The following is a 26616-nucleotide window of genomic DNA, read 5'->3' on the forward strand; positions in this document are numbered from 1 at the left end:
AGACCTTAAGCCTATTGGCAGGTTGGTGCTGAGCAGCGGTAAGGTCATTTATATGTTCACGTTAAACTCTTAGATGACCTGAAAATAATATGACCAATGTTTTGCAAGATATTATACATAGCATGAGAATATTTTTATTGCAAAATGTATATATTTTTTAAACTTTGAAATGAGCCTAGCTCCAATGAAGGCCTTAACGCCCTTGAACACATACATTTAAATTTAACTAACAAAGACGAGACTGAATGTACTGTCTGGTGTTCAAGATCCCCTCAGCTGGCTACTTTATGTGGCCTACACATCCAGCTGCACCTGATGGGCGCGAGAGCTAAATGTGGGGTAAAAGGGCTCTTTCACCTCCTCCACTACAAGACTGCACAAACACACTCTTTGACCCGTCGCACAGGCTGCCGACTCATTCTCATTCCTATCCATCGCTACGCAAGGATCTGCTCAAGCAAGAATAAGGGCTTTACTGTGCACAAGTCAGAGAGTGTGTCGTGTGTTGTACACTTGAACTACGCTGAGAACAAGACAAGGTTTCTTACAAAACAAAACACAAAGTCCCAAATGAGTACAAATCATTCTTTAATAAATCAAACAGAATTTCTGCTCCTCTTTGAGTTACACTGTATTGCAAATACCTCTATACATAAAATAGTATCTCACTGACAAAAAGCACCCGATAGGTCCAATAGATATATATATATATATATATATATATTTTTTTTTTTTTTTTTCCCATGTATGAAGTGATAAGAAAAACAAAGAGTGAACAAGATTAGAGACTGATTGAAAACTGGGCTGTGAAAAGCAAAAGCAAAATTGCATACATGACATAATCAATGGCTCCATCCCAAACTCTTCCTATAGTATAGTTTCTTACAGTTAACACTGCAGTCACGCCTTCATTTAAAACACCATGATCTAGTCAACAAAGGACGCATATTCTTTCAAGACTACTGGGAGAGAGAAATCAAGTTTGGCACCGCCTGCAGGGAGGTATTAATTCACTGACTTTTGGCTTTAATCTCTTAATATAATGAACCCCAACTTGAGTATCCTTTATCCCACATTTTGACTCCTGAAATGTAAACTGCAGCGTCACGGAACGAAGGCTCGGGGGCAACTATTAAGTCGACCATTTCTATTTTTTGCAAGGCACGTGGGCAAGACAGGAAGGAGGTGGAGCTTCCTGTTAGCTTTTGAGGAAGTGCTGAATGAAAGGGGGCTAGGGAATGCCAGCCCTGGACCCACAGAAGACACTCTGCCTTTGCAAACTCTGCTAAAGCTTGGATTCTCTCCACTGCTTTCAAAGAAGATGTAAGGACTCACTCAAATATGAGATAACGGTACAATGCCACGTTAAAAAAATCTACCCCCTGCTGTCCCTGTTGACAGAGGGAGGTTAGCTTTGGTTTTTGGTGTCACTACATCACTGTGCAGACAGATCTTTTACAACACGTGTAAATCCTTTCCTTTACCATTTTTCTTTACAAATGAATGAAAACATGCATATTGAGTATTGCTTTAAAATAGGTAGATAAAATGTGAGCACAGGCGTGTCGTACAAAACGTAGCTTAGCATCACAAAACTCTGGAGATCAACTCAAGCAATGTAACAATTTATGACCACAAACTGTGACTTGGATGTTTACTTCCTGTCTCATTCGCTGCGGACCTTGGACAGAGGAAAGGGCGTGTGTAAATAGTGCGTCTTGTTTTGCTATCAATGCTGGGCCTGCAAATAAACCCACTGATGTCAAAGACTTTCAGCAGCTGCACATGCTTATTAAATGTTTAAACACTTCTGAGAACAGCACATGAAAGTAACACCATGATCTGGGACTACTGGCATGAGCAGTAAAGGAAGGGATGAGGTAAGAGTGGGAGAAAGAGAGAAGTGAAAATTAAATTAAAGGGAGGGAAAAGAATGCGGAATAAGCAAGAATATTTTGGCTGTTGAGCTGGTTTAACTCCTGTCTTGTAGTGCGAGACTGAAGGCCGTTGCTTTCACATTGTAGTGAACTGACTGTGTGCTTGTCTCAGTTTTGCAGCAATCTGTCAAATTCAGAAGAAGGAAAACTCTCATGAATACAAAAGCAGAGGTTGGTTGTGTGATAGCTTAGTATCTTTGGTGAGGCAACAAAAGAGGACAGACTCCAATTTAATGTGACAGACGGTCAATAAATAAAAAAAAACTTTTACCGTCTCGTAAAACTTGACTTGCTCTTCCAAGTACAACTGCATGACCCTGTTGTAGTCATAGATACGGTTGCTATGGAAATGGTTCATCTCAGCTGTGCGGAGACAAAGAAGGGGGGGGGGGGCACTAGGATCAGATGATGTTACAGTAAACCCCACCACCTAAATGTTTCTGAGTGAGTGTGTTACCTTGTAATGAGTAAGACATGGTGCTGACTCGTTTAGCCATGGTGACTTTGTCCTGAGGGGTAATTTTACTGGTGGCCACCAGCTTGTCGGCCTCCTTCACCTTGTCTATGGCAGCCTGCACGAATTAAACAACACACATGATTAACAACATGAGAGTCCTCAGTTACACTGTACGAAGACAAAAGACAATTTAAATCATCTGTATCCAGATAAGGTGAAGGACTAATGAAAACCTGATTAACAATATTTTCTGGACTGTGTTGCACCAGCTATTCATCATTTCATTACTAAGTTCTTAGCAACTAATAGCTCGTTTATAAACTAGTGATTTACAGACTTCAGGAATGGCTTTGCTGGTATAGACTTTAAAAAGGTGCAAACTGGCTGTTGTGAAACATCTTTATCCCTGTCCAATCAAAAGCAATCAACTACGTAAACAGGAAGTCACTGTAGCTATGACATGATAACTAATATAAAAGTTTTAGTGACCAAAAGATATATTAACACTTTGTAAATGTATGTATGAGTGTTAGAAATACTGAAGTAGCTTAGAGTGGGAATGTCCGATTCTGCTGACCTAACAGATTTGATTTTTTAACATGGAGGAATATTGTGTTATAGTTATGAAATATTAAAAATATTAACAATTTACATTACTATTAAATAGCATTTTATTCATGTATCAAGTCAGATATGTCGACCATATCCAATTATCGCTTACTTTCCCCCCCCCCAATTAACTTTTACTCAAGAGGGTCATATTTTAGCAACTCAACAATTATAATAATCCAACAACTATTTTGAGCGGTGCAATCCATTTTAATTTAGTGATTAATATCCACTTATTAAAAAACGTTATCACTAAGCTTGAACTTTAGAACAGCTGGTGCAACTGGCTCCTGCTACAGAGCCCCTTGAAGAAACTGCCTTTAAAACTAGGTTAGTCGACATAAATTAGACATCCCATTAGATTTGTTTTTTAATAATCATTTCTGTAACTCTTTCCTGATGTACCTTATGGACTCCGATGGTGTCTGGGAAGCATCCCAGAAGACCTTTATATTCATTGTTGGTCTCCATGACGAAGTGGAGGTCTTTCTTTGGCTGGAAAGGAAGCAAATACAGAGACAAAAAAAGATAAATGTAACCTAAAATTGGAACAAAGTTAAATCCAAAACAGGAAATAGCACACATATCTGAATCTTAAAGAGAAGAAAGAATACAGGGAAATATTACACACAGGAGTAAAAGTTTTATTTTAACACAACAGCTCAACTGAAACACAAAAAAAAGAGATTTAAGTTTATAATAATGTAGATTCTCGTGAAGAGATTATGGATTCAGCTGAGCATCCGGTAGAACCAGACACAAAGAGTCGCTGTAGCACTGCAAACAACAGGTAAAGTAATACAAGAGGCAATCATACTTAGCTCATATCCACTTGTCCTGCAGTATACCTTGCTATATGTACTGTATATAAACTCCTACTTATATCTTCCCTTATTCTTGAATTGATCAAGGGAAAACTGTATGTAGCCTCCCAAGGTTAATGCAACAGATATACTGCATTGTTTTAGACTTTGGGCTATAAAAGCTGAATCCATGTGCAGACAATGGCTTTCGCAATTACTATCACTGGCATCGCTAAACTAGTGCCAACATTTCTACAGAAGCACTAAAGTGTCCAGAGCAGCACTCGCTTACCAGATGAATCCTCCCTCTGGAAGCTGCTGGGACATTAAAAAAAAGGCCCACGCTTGATTTTATTACACATCACAATGATCAGGCTACACAGAACGGTCCGAAATGCAAATAGCGGATCTAAACAAGAACTAGGAAATACTAGAGCTATTTTCCCGTGGGTTCTTCCTTTATAGATATAGACTTCACGAGCCGGAAGCTGGAATAAAGGGGTCATTAAAACGCCACAACTAGGAAGTAAACACTGGCAGCAAGCAGGAAATGTTCACAGACATTTTGAGATATTGCGATTATTGAGTGAGTGAATACACAATGATGTGGTTGATAAATGAGTCCAAAATAATTTTGAGAAAACAGAGGCCTTAAAGTTCTGCTCCACTGCCTTCTCAGTGAAGGTAAACCACTGCAGTGCATCAAACGCCCCTGCCAAGACCTTTGTTTGAATTTGAAGGCGGTGATCAGTTACAACAGGCATATCAACAAGAACCTACCTGCTCTGCCACCATCTGAGCTATCTCCTCATATGTCTTGCCTGCTGCTGTCATGGCATCAGTCAGGGTTGACTCGCCTACAGCAGGAAAGGGGTTAAAACATGTCATTGCCGTGTTTCTTAACAGCATCTGTGTGCCAATTTGTTTCAAAACAGATTTCGACATCATGAATGACTACATAGTAAATTGCATCTACATCTACCTCTACAATTATGATGACTGCAGTGGCTGAAAAATGCCCAAGTCACTCAAAATAACATTTGATGTCATATCTGTATTCACTGTTGTACCTTGGTACCCGCTGCTGGTGAAGACAGAGGAGAGGTTTTGGAAGGCTTTGCCGATCCTCTGGTACTCTTTTGGCAAAGCTGTAGAGGGAAAGAAATGAAACAGGCACAGACAGACACACTGTGTGAATGAACTTTTCTTGAGTTGCCAAAACACACAACATAACAAACCATACTTTAATATAAACAGTGATTACAGTACACAGTGAGGGTGTGGCCTATGTGTGGGAAAACATTTATTTAGCTTCTGTGCGGCGTGTACGTACGGCCTGTACATCTCTTCCAGTGCTCATTGCCCACTGTGAGGATTTCCTTTACCCCGTCATCCATGGCTTTGGTAAACTTGCTGAACTGCTCGCATTTCTGTTCCCTGTGGACAAAGGACGAGGGCAAGTGAACATGCAGTCAGCCATACACTTATTGTCGGTTCTTTCTGTGTCAGGTTTTTCTATTTGCAGTAGTTTTAGAATAAAGATTGATTTAACTCACACTTCCACAAGATCCAGATCCGAAGCTTCAGGCTCTATCGTGGTGAAGATCATCACGCCCACCGTCTCGTCTTTCTCTGCTTTTCTCTTCCCCATCTTCCAGTCCTGTACCAAAGAATCGCTCTTTAAGTAGGGAATAATAAAAATCTACAATCTAGGTTTTGGTAAGTACAAATCATGTTAGTCTTGAATGAAAGGTCTTCTATTCGGCTGTTGAAGAACAAATCTTATCTACTTTTCATCAAATGGTTGACTTTAACATTAAAAGCGGGACCTTTAAATCCTTCAGTAATCCAATGTTAAAAGCACATGTCATTCAAAAGCACAGAGGAGAAGAAGTGGAGGAGGAATAGCACACCTTCTCATCCTTGTAGGTGAGGAAAGTCTGGAACACTTCACTGCTGGAAACCACAGGGTGCCTGCACATTCTGGTCATCCAGCCCTGCAACCGCTCCATACGCATCTTAATAAACTCTTCCTCAAATCGCCCTGGGAGAAAGGGGAGGAGACAAAGACAAGATTTCATTTCCATGTTGTCGTTAGCAATGTTTATCTTCTTTTTTTTGTGTCTTACATTTGTTAGTCACAGAGTCGGGCACTTACCTGTCACCTGCTTGTCCGGCAAAGAGGGGATGGGGATGGCTGACCCGAATTTGTCTAGCAGCCTCTCATACAGCCAATCAAAGTGCTTGTATCTGTGATTGACTGGTCGGTTTGTGGTCTGGAAAAAAATAAAATAGGGTAATGAACATATTTGTAGATGGTGTATTTTCAATTATTTGGTGTTATCTGGTGTCTAAACTCCAGTTTAGTTCAATCCCAGATGTCAAAAATATCAACATTTTGAAAATGCCAGTGAATACTTACGTTGGGTGTGATTTGGTACTCGATGTAACTCTTGAGGCCGTACATCTTTGAGCCTTTCTTGGGATCAGCCACCACACAATCTAGCTGAGTTTCAGGGTAAGCCCACACGGGACCAACTTCTCCCACCTGAGCATAAAACATAAAGATTATAACCCGGATACGCATACAAACATAGGCTCACACCGGCAAATAGAGAAAACCTCATCGAACCATGCTGGAATACTACTCAACATCCTGTAGGATCGTCTATTAGTGCAATCATCTACCTGACGAGTGGATATTGTGCTCATGACTCATAACAAGTAAAGACATCTGATGATATAATGTAAACAATCTGTATGGATACTTAGAAGCAACCTACATAGATTGACAGCTTCTCTTTGCTCTTAGCAAGCTGCTTGCATAGGAGATAGAGCTCTGGACCAGACTTGGAGAACCCAGGAAACCTGCTCAAAGAGAAGGAGGAGAATTGAAAAATGATGGTCCTGACCATGCTCTTTTAAATCCTCCACACTCAGAGGCAGAGGACTTTAAGAAAATTAGCTTTGCAAATGTTTTACAGAGAAGGAAATGCATTCAACTCGTTTGTTATACCTCATGGAAACACAAACTAGGTTTCTGTGAGTAATCAGCTTTTATGTATGGCTTGGTACAGAAGATTCCCACTCTTGGTACAAAGAATTCCCCATGTTATTAATTAATGTACATAAGTTCTCAGAGTAACAGTGATATTCCTGGAAGCCATAAACCAAACTGAGCACATTCCAGCTAAAACACATTGTTCTGCACAAACTCATACCAGCTTAATCTACTTACTGAATAATTTTAACAGTTTAAATCACTATGTTTTTGCTAGTTTTCTTGTCAAGACAGTGATGTGCTGTATTGTAATATTTTACAACCATCGTCGCTGTTCTTCTGCTTCATCTATAAACCTCGAGGATTCAAAGCCTCGGGTCTTACTGCCTCATTCAGTCTTACTTGTTGAGGGAGATTTTCATTGAAGACGCATGAGCTCCTCCTCTCTGTATTGCTCCACCGTCTCCAGATTCTGACTCGGCGTAACCTCCAGCGGACTTCATGTCATCCCACTCATCATCCCACTCATCATCCTCTGCTCCTGAGGGCGGATAAATGATACAAACACATGGATGCGTATGAAATCACAGGCACAGTTAGTGCATATTCTGTGTTCAACAGCTTACAGTACAGTGTGTAAATGTGCAAGAAGCCAACTTTAAGAGTTGTGTGAAAATTCACAGCTGCTGGGGAAGCTTCACTGATACATATACAGCAGTTTCTGCTCTATTATATTAATTAAACACTAGCAGGAATGGACATTAAAAGGATTGTATCAGTTTTGTTTACATTACATTTATTCATTTAGTTGACGCTTTTATCCAAAGCGACTAACAATTGCTATACATGTCAGAGGTCGCACGCCTCTGGAGCAACGAGGGGTTAAGTGTCTCGCTCAGGGACACAATGGTGGATGGTCACAGCGGGAATCGAACCTAGGTCTCCCACACCAAAGGCAAGCATCTTATCTATGCACCATCACCACCCAAATATAATATAAACCAATTGTTAGTTGTTTCCATTTATTGATCATTGTGGCTAGAGAGACAACTACATGTTGCAGCATGAGTCTGACTAATATTATCTAAAGTAGATGAAATGGAGGGATATTTTAATGCAAATACAAAATTCATTCTTATTTCATAAATAGAAAAATACTCTGCTAAGCCTTTTCTTTGACCCCTAACATTAGGTTAGAAAGAGATTTTTCAAATGACAGATGCAGATGCACTAGCTTGAGGGCATGCAGCACTCGCCATTAAAAACATTGCATTTCTGTAATTTAAAGGACCAGTGTGTAGGGTTTGGTGGTATCTAGCTGTGAAGCTGCAGATTGCAACCAGACAACCCTTTTCCTCGCCATCCCCTTCCAAGCCTCAAGGAGAACCAACAGTGGGCGCTAAACTTGTGAAAAATGCAAAAGGCACTCTCTACAGCCAGTGCTTGTTTTATCTGTTGTACACTAATGTTGAAACACGGCGGTGCAAGATTGCAGACTTGATGGATGCGCTATTTGTTTCTCCACGAGAATTTCGATTTTCTTCTTTTTTCTTCGTGTTAAGTCCTGCCTCCTTATCTGCCTCTGACTGGCTAACGCTCACCCCACCCTAACCCAAACCAACCTAACCAACAGAGGCAGAGAGTTCCAGCCAATCAGAGGCAGAGTTGTCAAAAATCTGAAAGGGAAAAAGAAAAAGAACTCAAACCCACTCCCTCTGTAGATATAAAGGGCTCATTCTAAGGTTACAAAACACAACGATTCTTATTTTCAGGTGATTATACACCAACAAATTACTTCTGAATATTATATTCCATTACTGCCAATATTCCCCTACATCTTATGTACTGGTCCTCTAATGACATGCATCGCTATTAAGTGTGTAAACATAAACACGAATGAGTAGCAAATATTGCACTTTGCCCTTGTTGTGATGTATTAATTGTGTGTGCTAACACAAATAAATAGCAAATTTAAGGAATCTCTATTTCCATCCATTTTCTAAACAGCCATGCACAAATTATATAATTTATTTATCTGTTTGGCTTACCAGCCTCACAAAATTGAAACCCCATTTTCCTACAGTTCCTACAAAAGTTTCTGTCTTTTGTAGGGCAGACACGCTGTGAACCGCAACTTAAAACTCCACACATTGTGATTAATACATCATCAGATGTCAGTCACTACCGGCACGTTCCAACATCACAGTAAAGTTAATACAGGGTTAATATCAAGACACAAACTGAATGTCTCACCCACATGCTTTTAAAAATATAAATCATTTTCTTAAACTATTTGCTGGAAATGTCAACGTGCACGGGATACCTGTGTTATCGATAAGGTAAGGATACGGGTAGATGTCTTTGGCAAAAGAGAAACAAAGGAAATGTCTGTTAATTCTTCTCCTGCCATCTTTTCCCCACAGCTCTCTTTATACAATAACAACTGGAGAATTTAAAAAACAGGTTAAGTAATTTGTCCTTCTGAGTCATGTGTGAGGCTAACTTTTCCATAGTCTGGCAAGAACAGAATCATGACTTGATTGTCCTGTCCACATACTGGAGCATCGTTGTGGAGGTACTGGCCAGCGGCAGACGAGTGGACAGAACCACATCTGAGAGCTCAAATCACTCCAACTTTGTAAAGACCTGCTTTAAATAGTATTTGGAAGTAATAAATACTGCATCAAACTACCTGGAGTTTGAGATTAGAAGGTTTACTGTATATTCTCAAGGCATTTCACTTAGTATCAGGTTAAGTTGAAGGACAGTAAAACAGATACCTACCTTAAGAATAAAGAATATTATTTCTTATGTTGTTTTATGATGCAAACCCCATCTGGTACACCAAGAAAGTTGATTTTTAGAATTATTTTCCAGAACTACTTGACCTATATTCCACTCTGCTAAACATAAAGTCATGTTTCTTCAAGATTAAAATTAAGGGTGAAAGGCAAGACATTTTAAAATCATCTATGTCCTAGGACCAAGACACTTATCATAGTTGAAGATAATCTTACTCTTCTCAAACATTCAAGATATTTTCCAATTTTCACCCAAACAGACACCTTTTACCACATGTCTGGACAACTGGATTATAGTTTAAAAACAAACAACAAAGATTTATATAGGGTGTACTAAACCACAGAATCTTTTGAGGTGTAGAAACCTCTATTACAATAATCCCCCAAAAAGCATCCCAACAGACAGCTGATTCACATCAGACAAGGACATGATTCACAAACCACATAATCTAACTGTGTTGCAGTGTAGGCACACTAAATAGCTAAAAATACTAACTTTACAATGACATAAATACTGTGCAGTCTTCATTTACTAATTTAAATCATCTTGAGGTTTATATATGTACTAACACATACGTTTCCAGCATCAACCATGGTTGCCAACTGAAAAACTGCTCTTACCTGGGCCCTGGTAAGCCTGAGGGTGGCCATGTGATACGGAGCCCCAGGGGTCAGCGGGCACTCTTCTCAGTCTGGGTGCCCTCTGGATTGGACGCCCAGTTGTTGGAGCCCCCTGAGGGGTCTGCGTTCCACACAGACCAGGGATCATTGCCGTTACTAGCCTTGAAGAGACAGAGAGAGGAAATGTGAGTGAAAGAAGTAGAGAAATGACTGATCAAGTATAGAGAGGGAGAGAAGAGAGAGAACACAGAGTACAGTCTAGTTTGGAGTCTGTTTAATGAGAAGCTGATCGAAGTCTTCAAACAACATGCTTTTTCAAACACATGACGCAGACCGGGAATCTGCGAAGGTAACCAGCTTGACTGTGACACCGTAGTTTGTAAATGCCGCTTACCACATGCAGTAACTTCAAATACCAAAATATGACACAATACTGCATATTTGAAAAACGACACATGCTTACTATGATGAATGTGCACACACACACACAACCATTCTCAAGTCCATACTCCGCACGCACCCGCCCACAAACTTCAGAACTTATAAGCTAAAAACGCAACTGCATGCCATGCTTGCAAGGCAGACATGCTGTGTACACTACTATGAAACGTGTGGGCAGAGGCATGCTATAGACGTGTATGTTTGCCTGTTGTAAGTTGCAGTTAGCTTAATGCTAACCAACTACTGCAGGGTCACTTAATACACCACATAATGCATGTAGACATACAGTAGAGTACTGGAAATTAACCAGTTGTTTCACAATTATTTTTATAAAATGCTGCAATGACTTTGACACCAGGAACACAGCAGTGAGGAACACTCAGCGCTTTTCAGATGTAGCAGCACCTTTACTGTACACAAAGTAAATAAATAGATGACATTTTATTCACACATTTTCACAGTCAGTCTAAATGGCCTTGGAAAATCATTGAAGATTCTTGATGAGTTAATGTTTTTGTTCTGGTCTGATGATTCGTAAGTGTGACAATTACTCAATTAAAGATGAGATACAAAGTTTCACTTTGGTGCTGATTCATACAACTAAAAGAGAGTGTGGTAGTTGACTGGTGACATGTGTATGTGTGCGCTGAAGTGCGAGTCGAACGGAGAGTGTGAGATCATGCTGCAGACAGTCAGAGTAGGAGGGGGAATTTGCCTGAGCAGACCAATCAGAGAGGAACGGGGCTTGGGGCAGAGAATGGGTAACAGTGGAGGGCTAGGTGTCATGCCACTGGCCTCATCCACCCCCCCAGGTGGCGGTTACCTCATCAGGGGACGAAAGGTAGGGGGAAACTGGGGTGTCTGGGGTGTCCGGCTGGGGACTTATGCCCCCAGCATCCACCTTGAGGGGGGAAAAGAAGGTGACATCATCACACAGCGCCAGCAGTGAAGGTTTACACTCAGCTGGGGATGGGTTAAAGTGATGCTGGACACAGATGTGCTTGTGTGTGTGTGTGTGTGTGTGTGAGAGAAGAGAGAGAGTGAGTGCATCAGGGATGATGGCTGACACATTTCCTGCCTTGACTTAACAACTTACTGCACCCAAATTTCTACTGATCCAGCAGTGCGCTCATACTCATGGAACTTCCTGTCTGCTAACGACAAAAGATTTCACTGAAGTCGTTTCCTCTTGGTTCTATTTTACTAGAGCTAAAACCTGTGTCTGTTATAAATGACATGACCACAGTAGATATCTTCCACAGCAGCTGCTCTCACTTCTGCATCTCAAGGGTTCTCACACACACACACACACTGCACGAACGTCAGTAAAGCTCCATCATCGCTCACTTCTGCTTTCTCTTCCACATCACCCCATCACACATACTTTGGAGAGGGAGAATGGGAACATGGCAGGTGCACTGGGCAAGGTATTTTCACTTACTTAAATATACCCACCTAGTTCAGTAGGTGAGTGCATTACCTGGTTTTGTGCAGGTACTGACGGGGGAGCATAGGCATCAAAGATGGACAGGTCCGGAGGTGCAACATTTCCTACACTTGGAGTAAGTGCAGTGGTTCCTGCTCCCGGTAATGATGGAAAAGGGTTACCGAACTATAAAAAGATTAAAGACAGAGGGAGAGACAGAAAACCGTCCCATTAGGAGAACAAATCCAGATACTCCAGTGTGATTTAATGACTTTTAAAGGTACATTCTTCTGTAGTAATGTGATCGTCTCTCTTTGGTATTCCCTGGCTTCGCAAACTGGGTTTTCAACTTTCTCAGTCAAGTGTGACAGCACTGGCTAAGGATATTTAAATTTACACATTTAAATCTGCTCTACTGCTTGTCAATATGAAGATACCACACTTAAATTATTCTGGGTATGTTTGTAGTTCAACATCCATTTGGTTTTGTAGATTTCTTTTACCAGTGTAGGGTGCACTGAAATAGAAAGTACTTTCTTGGGAAACAGGATGTGTCCTGATGTTTTTCATTAGATATTACATAAACAAGTGCAATTGCCATCAGTGGGTTTTTATGACTTAGTGTGAAAAAGCTAGGAAAAAAGGAGGTAACTTAAGGTCAGACAAACACACAAATCCACATGAGCTTGTTTGCTAAGTAAAGTAGCCTCTCTCGTACACACAGACACTACATTGTTGGATGTGTTGTTTAGAGTGAGGCTGAACTGTTAAACAGACTCCACAGACTTTACTTTTAACCAAACTCTCTGTCTCTTCTTAAATGTCTTCAGAGTGAATCATATCCTCATGATGAAGTCAGAGTCACTGGATCAAGCTGGACACCCACACCCGACACACACAGACACACACAGACACACACCCTAATCAGCAAAACCCTGAAGGAGGCACATCCTGTTGTGATTTTACTTTCAAGCAAGAGACAGCACCACAGTCTGCAGTCAATGCAGAAACATATCCATGTCTATGACGACAAATATCTAACTGATAGAGGCACTGAGCTGTTGAAAAGTTAAATATTTGGTATATAGTTGGTTCACACTGTGCATCTTGACCTTAAAGCATGATAGCAGACAGCTTTATATCTTAATTTCCAGGAGGGTAACCTATTTTAGATACCGTGTCAGATGTGAGAGGTCATGCACTAAGTGACTGTCTAGCTTACCTCAATGTAGTCTTCAGGCACCAGTCCAACATTCCCTCTAGAGTTCTGTGCTTCAATCCAGCCGCCTCCAATATTCTGAAATAGAGTGGGACCCAAAACAACATGTCAGCATAGCAAATGACCTGGACTGGCTCGGGCCAGCAGAGTAGGTGTCTGCATCACATACAAAAAAAGAACATGTTACGGGGGGGGGGAGGGGGGGGGGTCAATGTGTTTCAATGCACTGCAGTAACCAAATTCCACTAAAACACACATTTACACACAGCTGGTCTTTAGTCAGATATCTCCTACAGTATTTTCAAATGATTTGGTTGATCTCACTTGGTGAGAAGTCACACTAAAGCCTTATTTCCACTGGATGGTTTGTATTAGTTAGTTTGGTACCAGGTACATTTCTCAATTTCATTTTCCACTGCATAGTATGGGATTCTGCTGATTATCATAGCGGCGTCTCATGAAAGTGCAGCGACATCACCTTGCAGTCACTATTGATTTTAACGATGTCCTGTGTTGTGCATGTGACAATTCTCTCTGACCAATCAGTGGTCTGCAGTAGAGCCCGACTGTTATGGGATTTTTAAGACTGATACTAATTTTGATATTTGGGGATTTTAAAATCTATTATATCTGCCTATATTCTTTTTTCCCCCCTTTTCTTTTCAGAAAAACACAATTATCCCTAACATTTGTTACGTGCGGTTATGAGACCTCAACGAAATAACGCAGTTTAAAAATAAACTTTCTTTAATTGTTATAAATAGTTGAACAAACGTACAGTTGATTGCTGTGTTTTGTGTTGGATTTGTGGTTTTCCAAGCATGTGCGCTGCCAAAAGGGGGTTGCAGAGTGCCCTCTGGTGGATAAACAATATAACGACAACACTCATAACATGACTAATGCCGCATTCAGACCAACCTCGAATTTTCGCCTGGCGACACTTTCCTCGCATGAGTACATTCGCTGCAAGTGTTCACACACAACGCGAGAAGGCGATTTTAACGCGATAATGTAAATATACACAACTCGCCTTTACTACAACTGTATGAACCCAAAGTAAACATTTTGCTGTGATTAAATAGCAATAAACGGATTAAACTGATGCCGAAATAACTACAACATGATGCAGATTTGTTAAACATATCAATTCGTGCTTTGTCAGGTCTGTCAGCAAGACAGCAGGACAACAACTTTTAAAATGTTTGTTTTCTGAATGGAGTTTGGATCGATCAGGGCTATGCAATGCTAACTTGGTCACAGTAAAGTACAATGATAGCTGAAATAAAGTTACAGACACGTTTTCTGAACTCACCAGGTAGTTCAACTTCCTCGCTTTCTTTTCTCCAAGTGATGTCCAGTTTAGTCCGGTTTTTATATAAATATGAAGTCTTGTCCTACAGAGCTAACGACGCTAACAACAACACTGCTGAGAAGCTCCAGTGAAGCTCACCGCCCCGAACGCTCGCTTCGCTTTTGGTCTGAAAGCACCAAATGCGTATTCCCTCTGTCATCTCAGCTCACTTGGAACCTCGACAGAGGAACCAGGAACCACGTACTGCGCACAACATTTGCCAGTGGAAAACCAAAAAAGATGAGATCCAAAAAAGTTGAATTGAGTTGAGCCATGCCCTACCATGCAACGGAAATTAGGCATTGTTTGAAAGGACACACTACCGGTAACGATGTTCCCTTTGATCCTGTTGCTCTGCTGCTATAGCAATACTTACATGCACATGCAATTACGTGCACTTCTGCAGAAACCCTGCAGGGTTCACCAGAAAAAATTAGCTGTGTTACTATAGCCGTGTTTCTCTTAATTCATTATGGCAAGTAAGGAAACCCGGTGTCCCATTTACACGTCCTTTAAGAAATGAGGTTAAAGTAAAAGCTGATAACAACCAGGTTGCCAGAGTATCTGTAAACACAGTGAATGCTCCCAGGACAAATTCCCCTGTCAGTTTATTTAGTAGAGTCTGTTCCTTATACAGTAGGCTTTGATTAGAAAACTATGTAGGTCTGCACACAGTGAGTGACCTTTGAACTGTTGGCAAAGTGCTGTAATGACATCATGTTTTTAGACAACCTGAGATCATGTGAGTTGGGCCTTTACACAACTGTTGCTTTTCAACAGCATTGTAACAGAAGAGTCACAGACATTTAAATTTTAGGGTACAACACACAAAGCTATAATAGTTAATAAAACTAGACTTTTAGGCAGAAAATACCACCACTGAAGAAGACAATGATTTAAAGAAAACTGAAATTTCATAGTACAAGCTGACAATTTATGAATTAAATCAAACTTTCTAGGAGCTAGGGACAGAAGGAAGGTAGAGGAGTGCTGGTATAGATGTACCTGATTGGTGATAGTGACTGTCTCGCCTTCTTTCACCGTCAACTCGTTGTTTCCAGGCTCAGCAGTGAAGTCATATAAAACTTGTGCCTGAAGATAATCAAGAAAATGCACACAAGGCTTTTATGACAGGCTTTAAGACAGCTCAGGAGCATAAACACACATGCGTATGTGTGCATGCACACACATATATTAGCAAAGCACCCAGCATTTTAAATCTTATGGAGTAAAGTTAGGACTCTGTGAAACAGGCTAAACTAGTTCTTCTGGCAATATTGTGTGGACTCTGTGAAACTATGCACCAGTATCAACTAAAAACAAGGGCAGAACCATCACGTTACCCGGTTCAGGGTAATACAGGAGCCTGCAGTTCTTCTTATACTGACCCACATCTGCTAATCTTCCCTTCCCCCTTTGGCCCCTGGAGACGCACACAAACAAAAACAAACACATCTAATAAAGAGTGTGAAAACTAATCTAAATATGACTTCTCTTTTCACGGCTGACTACCCAGCCTACCCACTCATTTATTTTCATACGTTTGACTATCCAAATTCACTCGGATTGCTAGTTCTTATCCAAACTAAAAAGTCAGCATGCCATGTGTTATCAAAACATTATCTAATTCACAGTGCCTGACTAACTAACTTTTTCATTAACCAATGACGTGGAATGCAAGGCTATTTGCTCTTCCTTGAACAGAGATCTATTTTGGTGCTGGCCTGCCACCTCCCTGGAGGCGAGCAAGCTGGATGATGAGACAAAGAGTTATGAATGTTTCTGGCCACAGCCTCAGCTCTGCTGGCTCAGTTACTAATGGTATGTAGTGAAAGCTCGTTGTTCCCGCTTTGGGGTCTGCTTGGGATCTGGAGTCCCCATCCAATCAAATCTGTGTTTTTCTTATTACTTTACTTGGAAGATTGACCGTTGACACTTCACTGCTCACTTTAAATCTGACACATGCACCGATGAGCATGATTTTGTGACATCCCAACTAGTTTGGATGCCAATCCTGGTCCAATATGCAACTTAAACAATGGTGATGTTTTCAGTGACAGTTTCTGAAATCAACAACATCTACCTAATCATCCATGCTGTATTTTTATCCATTTCTGATTATGACAAGAGGTGAGAATTAATACTTTATTTTTTGTGGAAAAAACATATCAGACCCCCCCCCCCCCGCCGCACACACACACACACACACAAATACAAAGCCTTAGACCAACTCACCTATTTTCTGTTAATTATAATAATACTCAAACTGTTCATACTAACAGTAGCTCAAATGACTGTGTTAATAATACTTAAACCAACTGTATTAATGTTGATCACGCACTGTAATCGCTCTCGAAGATTAACAATAACTCTCACTTATACACACTGTACAAAGAATGAACAAAAAGCCAAACACACGCCAAAGACTACATTTCCCAGCATTCCGCGGAGGTAGCAATGACCCGCACTGGAAAGGTAGTAAAATGTCACAAGACACTTTCTTAATGAGAAACATTTTCCATGTAACAGCAAAAACATTCGTATCACATTTACCGCATGCAGACGTGTTATAGGCGTCCATTACACGCTTCCAAACTAGAGTACTAAAATGTTTGTGACTCTTAATATGAAGCTCGTCGAGTGTAGATCTAATGCGAGCCACTCTGCCTGTGCTCCTACAAGTCCTTAGCCCGCATTTTTCGTACAAGAAAAAAACAACTGTCAGGGGAAACTGGAGCAGGTAATACACACGGGTTTTAGTTAAAACAGCCTGGGAAAGTTGCCAGACTTACCTTTAGCGCCATTGTCGAAGCATTGATCAATCATTACAAAAGCAGGCCCTGCAGTTTTCAGGTTTTCCAATCCTCAGCTGGACATTTCCCCCTGCTGCTTTTCAACTAAAAGCGAAGAAAACACGGTGATTCCTCCCGGTGGAGAGCCGCCGTACCACAGACTTTAACACATTACTAAAAACAGCGTGATACTTAAAAACTCAGAAACCTGCATAAAGCACGGTAGTAGAAGACTGGTTCGGTGCGACTGTAAGTTTGAACCGCGCAGAGAGCTGCTGACAGCACGGAGGGAGTGACCTGCACCGCGGAGAGAAACCGGAAAGGTAGTCTAGGGACTATACGGAACAGCGGCCCTCCAAGACGTCACTATTTAAATTACAATTAAAATGAAAGTGGAAATCGTCTCACTTAAAGTAAAATATAAGGAACAACTACAACGCAAATAACATCAGGCAAACCAAAAAATGGCAAAATGTTAGAATCACAAAAATAAAACTTAGCTAATAATCTTAACAGGAAAAAAAACTTTTACAGTTATTTATTAACCAGTGAAGAATTATTATTATTATTATTATTATTATTAAATTAGTAATAGCATCAGTCAAACTGTTATTAGGCCTATGTCTAGTAAAACAATAGCCGCCATCCAAATGTGTCCTTAAAAAAATCCTAATAAGTTTTTGAACATTTGAAAATCGTCGTTTAAGTCGTTTTTATTGGTTATTAAGTCCTATGCCATTTTCCCGAAATACATAAACTTTGCTCACAGGTCCTAACGACATTAGGCGAGTTGATTTTATTCTTTTCTTCCCAAGCAGTAGTCAAGATCCGGTGTGTTATTCTAACCTCAAGGCAGCTACTGTAGTGTGTTTACTGACAGCGTTGTTGAAGGCCCACGTAACGGCTGAATGGGAGCGACCCTGGACTTATGTCCTATGCTGAAGTCAGCCTCTGCTGGGCTCAATGTGCTATTGCATTACAAAGAAAGGTCTATCATTGATGTCTGTGGTCTGGATCGGACACATACACACACATCTACCCTGCAGGTTTTTATCCTTAAAGACAAAACATCAGAAATAATTTGACTAAAAAACTAGAAAGCTTGTTAAATTTTTAGCCTTGTAGGTGCAAACACTGTTAAAAGTCTTTAAAATGTTAGTTGTTTAAATCTGAGATATTGGCAGGATGAAGTTGAATCTCTTAAACCAGTGTCAGGTCTGGCTTGATGTAGAGACCACCTCTTTACAGCCGTTTTAATATTTTCCTCCTCTACAGATACACACCTACATGCGTACTCTGGGCTTGCTTTGCTGTGCTGTATTACTAGTATTGAATTTACACTAAAGAGTGAAAGTTATCCATCCTTACTTCATGTGTTTTGATTTACTCTCAGGGATGAGGGCCATCCTATATATCTTGCCCTGTCCATAATATCATATTCAAGTTCAATTGCTAAAAGCTCTGCATTTTCAGTAAGCACTGAAAGCACTTTAACTGTCATTTGAGGTGTAAACGATGAAAGCAATTAAAATTTTATGTTGCATCGACAGAGATAGCTCCCTGTAAATATTGTGTGTCCGTTGATGTGTAGTGGCTGAGGGCAGTTGAGATTTCTGTTAAAGCTGAAGTGCCAGAGCAAGTTGAAGTGTGTGATGTGTAAATAGTAATAATAATAATAAAGATTGACAGTAATTATGAGAATATGAGTGTTCATCTCATCAAAATGAGAGGTACGCCTTTGATTCCTGCTCCCTCCTCGTCACCTCCTCATATATCAAACAGCTGAGGCCAGCAGTGGTCTCACTTGTCTGTCAATGGGAAAGAACCGGTGGAACAGGTTGAAATCAATGTGGGAGTAGCTTAGAGGGAATACAGTTTACTGCAAGTAGGTGAAGCCCACCTGACCACAGCTCATTGAGAGAGACTGATATGATTGTGTAGTTACATGAAAAGACTTGAGTGGGAGCCTGAATCTGCAGAGCACTGAGAATAAGCTTTGAAAAATTATTAATTTGAAAGTATGGCACAATTTAGCACAAAAATAAGTAAAATCCAGCTGTTTGTCGATCCACAAGGGCAAATACCAAATGACTAAGCACTTTTTGCCTGTATCACTTGAGTTCATCTAGCAACACAGGTGTAGGAGGAGGAGGAGAAGGAGGAGAAGGAGGAGAAGGAGGGCGGGAGGGTTGGAGGGTACTTGGAAACACTACAGACGGTGAGCTCAGTTTGCAGACCTTCAACTTCACAGAGACATCATGCGCTCTCTGCTTCCTTTCCTCTACCTGTTCTTGTTCGGGACAGAAAGAGCAAGGGCATCGGACCATACCATGCCCTTCATGGAGTACCTGGACCAGGACCGTTTGGTCTGCCTGATGTGGGGCTTTGATAACCTGGAAGGGAACATTACATTCGAACTGGTAGTTAACACAACAGGCTGGGTGGGCTTTGGCCTCAGTTCGAAAGGAGACATGGATGGGGCAGATATTGTCATGGGAGGATTTGGACCCAGTGGAAGCTACTTCAAAGTAAGCTTATTACCAGATCTCTTTAAATATTGCAGCAAAAATGTCTTGAGTTTAATTGTTCTGTGTTTCAACAGCCAATATAGCACAATGTCAGGCCGATATCAGGCTTTCTGCTGTCTGAAAGTTTTGTCTTTCTGTCCATTAGGATTATTACGCCACAGGAGACACCATGCCTTTGGTGGACAAGCAGCAGAGCTACACTCTCCTCTCCCTGACAGAAAGTGAAGGTCAAACCATTGTAAAATTTGCAAGGTCCATTCAGTCATGTGATGACCAAGACTTCCAAATCACTGTAAGACGTTACAGATAGAATCTTGCAACTTTTTTACCATATGTTCTGCGTGTGTTTAGATGCAAAACTGATGAACATCTGCAGCAGTATTATGTAAAATATCAATCTCACTTGAATTCAAATGTGTTTTTTAAAAAGTGCAGCAGGATTTTCCATCAATACAAAAATTTACTTTTTTTGAGTTTTCAGTGATTTATCCTTTATTTGGTTTTCAAAGTCTTTTATTTCTTCCAGTCAAGTTTAATTGCTTGGAATTTTCACAGAATAAGTGATGAGATTGGAAATGTCCTCACTATATAGAGTCAGAAACATGCCAGACTGGTTGAAAATTTATACAGGAAAAATAACTTTTCCTGTATAAAGTTTCAACCAGTAAACAAACAGTATTAAACTAATGAACCATGTTTTGTAAGAATGGTGGAATATTACTCCCTCAAGTAAGCCGCCGTTTCTGATAACGTGCGAATAGGCCAACGTCCCTAATGTACTCATTACACCTCATTCCAAGTTTTTTTGTTGTTCTTTTTCAGAGAAAGACCTCTAACCTGAATCAAAAGCTTTTAGTACTTTAGTCTTTTGTATTGATTATCTTCTTCGCTATGGAAAGCTCAAGTTTCTGCTCTTATCCATGTAAATTCTGTTATATGAGTTCTTTTGTTAGGTTCTCCTGAATGTTCCTTTGCCGAACATTCAGTTGGGTGTTTTCGTACATGAAGACAAAGGCAACAACACAAAGAGGCAGAAAAGAATTTGTTTAGCATTGAACACCTGAAATGCTATACATTGTTTGGTAATAAAACCTGGCTGTACACATTGACATTTGTGGTTGCGGACCTTTAAAGTGTCTCTGTTTATCGCTTGAATTTAAAAAATAACTAGTTTTGTAAGGTAAATAAATACTTGGTTGGTTCGTTTGGGAACACAGGAACATGACATATACCTTTCCCCCCAATAAAAGCCCACTCATATAGTCACTGGTATTGTGTCATATTTGTTGACTCAAACTGCCATCTCTTTTATACTGTAGGCTGAACCCATTAAACTGATCTATGCCTATGGACTAACAGATGTGATCAGTTACCATGGGGCCCGTAGAGGCACCAAGGAAGTCAACCTGCTGAACTATATGCCCAGAACGACCTTAACCGAAGTCAGCTATCTCAGAGCCAGAGTGGACAATGTAAGAATATTTGAAAACACCTCAACACATTTCTTACGGGCGAGCTGGAATACATTGCAGTTCTTTTGGGGATGAATAGATGGATGACAATTTAAAAATATAAACTATTACACAAGTTGTAGCTATTTTGTTTACCTTTATCTTAATTTATTTACAGATCACTATCCCTCCCAATAATACCTACTACCACTGCAAGGTCATGAAGTTTCCAACCTTAAATACTAAACATCATATATATCAGGTAATCATTTTTTTTTTAAATTACCGTCAACACTGTTCAGCCACCTTTTACCAAATTAGCAATGTAATGCTATTCTTTACATGAGGTGTTTGATTTACACACCACTGTCAGCTTTCGAGTGAATTGATCTGACAAAAGTAGTTACAATAGGGTTATATGTAGGGGTAAGGGTTATTTATCAATTCCTAACTGTGGAAGAGTAGGCATGATCTAATACAAAAGTAGTCCTACACTTAAAAAGTGAACTATCATCATGATTTTCTTATTTATTTCTACCTTAAATCACTATTCTTTCATTCTTCTGTAACAAATCTCTTCTTACTCAGGTTGATCCGGTGATTGAGCACCATGACATCGTTCATCACATCCTGCTGTACCGCTGCCCCTCTGATGTGATGGAACCGTACGACAAGCCGTGCTACATGGGCGACATCGGAGATTCGTGCTTTGGGGTGGTGGCTACATGGGCAGTGGGAGGAGGGGTGAGGGAGAGTCAAGTGTCTTTTGTTTTTGTTGCTTGTCTTAATCGGCATATCACCATGTCAGTGTTGTCCTGTTGCAAGCTGATCCACCGTTTTTCTCTGAACCCTCAGGTATATGAGCTCCCAGAAAATGCCGGTATTCCTATAGGAGGTGAGGACAGTGATGTATTTTACAGGCTGGAAATTCACTACAACAATCCAAACAGCGAAGCAGGTAAAAAAATGTAGATCCCTTCATACTGTACCATTTGAGCCGTCAAGCACTTTATTATTTCACTTGCATAAAGTTGGGGGACTCACAATGTGGTGGTGATGGTGCAGTGGATAAGACACATGCCTTTGGTGTGAGAGACCAGGGCTCACCTCACTGTAACACATCCACCAATGTGCACCTGACCAACACACTTAACCCCTAGTTGCTCCAGCGGCGTGTGACCTCTGATATACTTTGCAATTATAAGTGGCTTTGGATAAAAGCATCAGCTCAGTGAGTAAATGTAAATGTGATGTATTTCCCGTGATCAGTACGTGTTGATAATAACACACGGTATACACTCATACTAACACAGTGTTACATACCGTATAAACAGTACTGGAGCACAATGTCTTCTTTTCTTTATTCTGTAGTCTCTTCATCACATGGGCAAGATACAACATTTTAAACTTCCTTCCTTTTCTGAATAGGTAGGACAGACAGCTCAGGACTGAGACTGTACTATACAGCTCAACTCCGGCAGCATGATGTGGGCATCCTGTCCACGGGTTTGCTGACACATTTGCAGTACAACATCCCTCCAAAAGCCTCTGAATTCCACTCCTACGGCGTTTGTAATACCTCTGTCTTTTCTCAGGTCTGTAGTGGTTCATCAAAAGTGCAACAGTTGTTGTTAGATTAGTTACGAGGTCTTTTTTTTGTCTGTGACTGTGTTCCTGACAGTCTTTACTCTTCACCCCTAGTTTGTGAATCCTGTGCCCGACCTTCAAGTGTTCGCTGTGCTTTTGCACACTCACTTGGCTGGGAGGAAAGTCAGAGTTGGCCACTACAGGTAAGAAAGACAGATAAAGGATTTGCTTTGTCAGTCACTATTTAAAAGAATAAAAAGAAATAAAAGAGATTTATTTATTTGGATTGTTTATGTAAATACACAGTGGCAACAATATATTTAAAATAATGTGTTTAGAGCTTTGTGTTTTGGAATCAAATGAAAATATAGTGATATTATTCTATTGTTTTCTTGTAAACATAGTATTATTCTTATTTCATATTTCTTGGTCTCTGTAGAAATGGAAGGCAGATAGGCTTCTTGGGTGTGGATGAAAACTACAACTTTGAGATGCAGCAGATGATTAATTTGGGAAACATCAAGACCATCAAGCCGGTAAGTCTCCATTGCCTCCATATGTCATGCCCACATGTTGCAAGGCAGTTTCTAAGTAAGTTAGTAGTTGTTCTGTCCCTTAAAAACGGCACTGCTCAAAAAAGGGAACACTTAATCATCACAGCACAACATCAAGTCAGTTAAACTTAACTTTAAGAAGCATAAGCAATTGTGAATCAGTGTCACCTGTTTTGGTGCAAATGAAAGTAACAACAGGTGCACTGGAGAGGCCAAAGCAAGACAACCTCCAAAAAGGGAAAGGCTGCAGTTGGTGGCCACAGACAATTGCTCTCTCCTTATCCTTCCCGAGTGATTGTGTTTTTGAGTTTTGCTGGAGTACTTGTCACTACTGGTAGCATGAGGCGGTACCTGCAGCCCATTCAGGATGAACAGGGAGTCCACCTCCTCCAGGATGGCACATCCATACATGCAGTTGCAAGGTTTGCTGTGTCTCCCAGCACAGTCTTAAGAGCATGGAGGAGTCACCATGGAGATGGGCCATTACACGAGGAGAGCTGGACAGAGCTGTCTGAGCGCATCAACCTAGCAGCAGGACTAGTATCTGCTCCTTTGTGAGAGGAGGAACAGGAGGAGCACTGCCAGAGCCCTACAAAGGGACCTCCAGCGGGCTACTGGTGTGTATGTTTCTGACCCAACTGTCAGAAACAGACTCCATGAGGGTGGCATGAGGGCCCGACATCCTCTAGTGGGATCTGTGCTCACAGCCCATAGTGCATAACTACACGTGGGGACCATGCACACTACTGAGTCACATTATGAGTTGCCGTGATGAAAGTCACACAAGTTGGATCAGCCTGTGATTTCAAGTTTGGTATTTTGATTTTGGATTGATTTCTGAATCCAGCCCTCAATCGGTTGGTGATTTTGGTTTCCATTGACTGTTGTTACGTCATAATGTTCTCAAAAATTGTACAATGTACAGTAAAGATTTTGAACTTTGGACCATTTTGTTCATTGAGATCTAACGTGTGATTTAAGTGTATATAATAACTCTATAATTTGCGATGCCACATTACTTCTCTCCCATTACAGGGTGATGAGATCGCAGTGGAGTGCACCTACAGTACTACCAATCGCACCAAAGTCACTATGGTGGGTAAATACAGTATGACCTAATGTCATTACACATATAATGTGCTTTAAATTAAATCAGTGCTATCCAAGAATATTTACAAATTCATTTATCTGACATGGTCAAACTGTGTGGAATTTTAACTATTTGCCTAATGGAGGTATTTGGTTCAATACAATGAAATGTTCAAACATTATTATAAGACTCCTTAAGAGTATACAACACATAATGCTAGAGTGCCTGATTATATCATTCCCATGGCATCATACATTCTCTTGTGTGGCAATGCCTGCCATGTTTCACATTTTCCTCCTTCAGATGGGGTTAGCGACTACTGATGAAATGTGCCTGGCCTTCCTATTCTACTACCCTGCAATCAAGATCACCACATGTGTTAGCTACCCAGATACGAAATCATCGATGAACACAAGCTACCAGTAAGTCCCGACGCAGTCCTTCACATATTTCTGCTGAGGCTGAATCTAGCTCCCTACCAGTGCTGGTTTACAAACTACAGACATATATTATATTTTTAAATATAGATTTATCTTGATATGCCCTTCTGAAGAGGTTCTCTACTCATTTCTGACAGGATGACAACTTCCAACAAGGATGGAATTGCTGAGTATGAGAGTTTGTTAAAGACCCTACCACAGCATCAGATAATCATGGATGACTTTGTAAGTAACAATCTGAATTAATTGATTGTCTTTTCTACTTCCAGTCTAATCAAGAAATTCACATTTTGTAAAATAGTTTTAGATTTTTAGGACTGTAGAGTCCTCTGTCTGTCATGGTTTCCTACCGAGTTCCTCAAACAGTTATTCTCCTAAAAGTACCCGCTATTATTTTATCATTAATAGATTATAAATATTTCTGTCAACACTTACTGCTTAAGGCATACTTTGGTTCAACTATTTGACTTCAATAAATAACCTCAATTACAGATCCATGCAATGCCATTATTAACAAATTTTAAATATGAAAATTGTCTGATACTGGGCATTGTTCATATGTTGTTGGGGTAATTTAAAGTCCCCTCAACCCTTCTTCTTGTTCCAATTTCGTCTCTTCTGTTTCTCTGTGTGTTTGTAAGCATTTGTATTTTTCATCATTATGTGGCATTTAATGTGAAGTCCCTGACAACAAAGCAGGCTCTTCTGTGATGCTTGTTTTCTGCAGTATCATAAAAATTATATATTTGATCATCCTTTCTTTTTCACAGAACAACATCTCATCTTACAGAAATGGAAAGATCAGGGAGATGATGAAGACACCGACTGTCACTTGTCAGAATACCAATGCGTCAAGCAGACTCTGCACTTCCTGGGTTGTGAACCTACCAGAAATCACACTTTTGATACTCTGGATGGCAATAATATGACGTGGCTCTAAACGCAACAGATCTAAACCTTCCGGGCTTAATTGATAAAATCTCTATCTCTATTAAAATTTCTATTAATTGTTAATCACAGATCAGGTCGCATATTATTTGGCAACAGTATTGATTATCACACTGAGATATATATTACTGACTTACTTAAAACTCTGATTTGTAAAAGCACAAAGTGCTTGTGCTATATGTGCCTTGAGACAAATTAGTTATCTAAACACAGTAAGATAGTTTAATTTACCATATGTGATTAAATGTATACATTTATGCCTATAGTACTATACCTTGAAACTAAAGTTGTAGTTATTATGTACACTTGACATATATACAGTTTGTGTGTGTGTGTGTATAAATATGATTATGTATTAGAATATATAGCACTTATCTTTGTTTGTGTATTGTGTTAATTACATGGAATGTAAGACTAATTGCTGATTTTATATTTATATGAGTTATTTAAAAGAGTATATATAATAATATATAACAATATAAAAATATATATATATAATATATATATTAAATGGTATATATATATATATATATATGCATCAAGCACATGCTTGGCATAAA

At 40.1% G+C, this 26616-nt stretch overlaps 2 protein-coding genes across 2 annotated transcripts; one reads left to right on the forward strand and one right to left on the reverse strand.

The window, feature by feature from the left end:
• Window positions 1-723: 723 nt before the first annotated feature.
• On the reverse strand, window positions 724-17771 carry LOC119908555 (sorting nexin-9-like). Its single transcript, XM_038726335.1, is given in 20 exon segments — window positions 724-2061; window positions 2209-2300; window positions 2395-2509; window positions 3409-3498; window positions 4587-4663; window positions 4877-4954; window positions 5140-5243; window positions 5363-5466; window positions 5720-5850; window positions 5965-6082; window positions 6229-6354; window positions 6590-6674; window positions 7210-7348; window positions 10230-10282; window positions 10284-10390; window positions 11494-11571; window positions 12151-12282; window positions 13319-13393; window positions 15672-15758; window positions 17459-17771. Coding segments are annotated over 20 exon segments (1851 nt in total). The 5' UTR covers window positions 17471-17771; the 3' UTR covers window positions 724-2013.
• A 1945-nt stretch (window positions 17772-19716) lies between these two features.
• Window positions 19717-26435, forward strand: moxd1l (monooxygenase, DBH-like 1, like). The gene is made up of 13 exons (XM_038726991.1): window positions 19717-19986; window positions 20132-20278; window positions 21306-21458; window positions 21616-21699; window positions 22026-22181; window positions 22293-22395; window positions 22866-23032; window positions 23139-23227; window positions 23464-23560; window positions 24614-24673; window positions 24972-25090; window positions 25246-25333; window positions 25879-26435. Exons 1-13 carry the CDS (start codon window positions 19717-19719, stop codon window positions 26035-26037), a joined length of 1692 nt encoding a protein of 563 aa, XP_038582919.1. The 3' UTR covers window positions 26038-26435.
• The last annotated feature ends 181 nt before the right edge of the window (window positions 26436-26616 follow it).

Source organism: Micropterus salmoides, unplaced genomic scaffold, assembly GCF_014851395.1.
Source record: "Micropterus salmoides isolate LMB-PRFRI ecotype aquatic unplaced genomic scaffold, ASM1485139v1 Ms_hic_scaffold_18, whole genome shotgun sequence".
In the NCBI taxonomy this organism is placed as follows: domain Eukaryota; kingdom Metazoa; phylum Chordata; class Actinopteri; order Centrarchiformes; family Centrarchidae; genus Micropterus; species Micropterus salmoides.

What these genes read in the sequence shown, in the direction of transcription:
- moxd1l (XM_038726991.1), top strand. Translation starts at nt 19,717, where the DNA reads ATGCGCTCTCTGCTTCCTTTCCTCTACCTGTTCTTGTTCGGGACAGAA. An exon ending in GTCAGAGTTGGCCACTACAG is followed by an intron (nt 23,228 to 23,463) that starts GTAAGAAAGACA and finishes TGGTCTCTGTAG; the next exon opens with AAATGGAAGGCAGATAGGCT. An exon ending in ACATCAAGACCATCAAGCCG is followed by an intron (nt 23,561 to 24,613) that starts GTAAGTCTCCAT and finishes CTCCCATTACAG; the next exon opens with GGTGATGAGATCGCAGTGGA.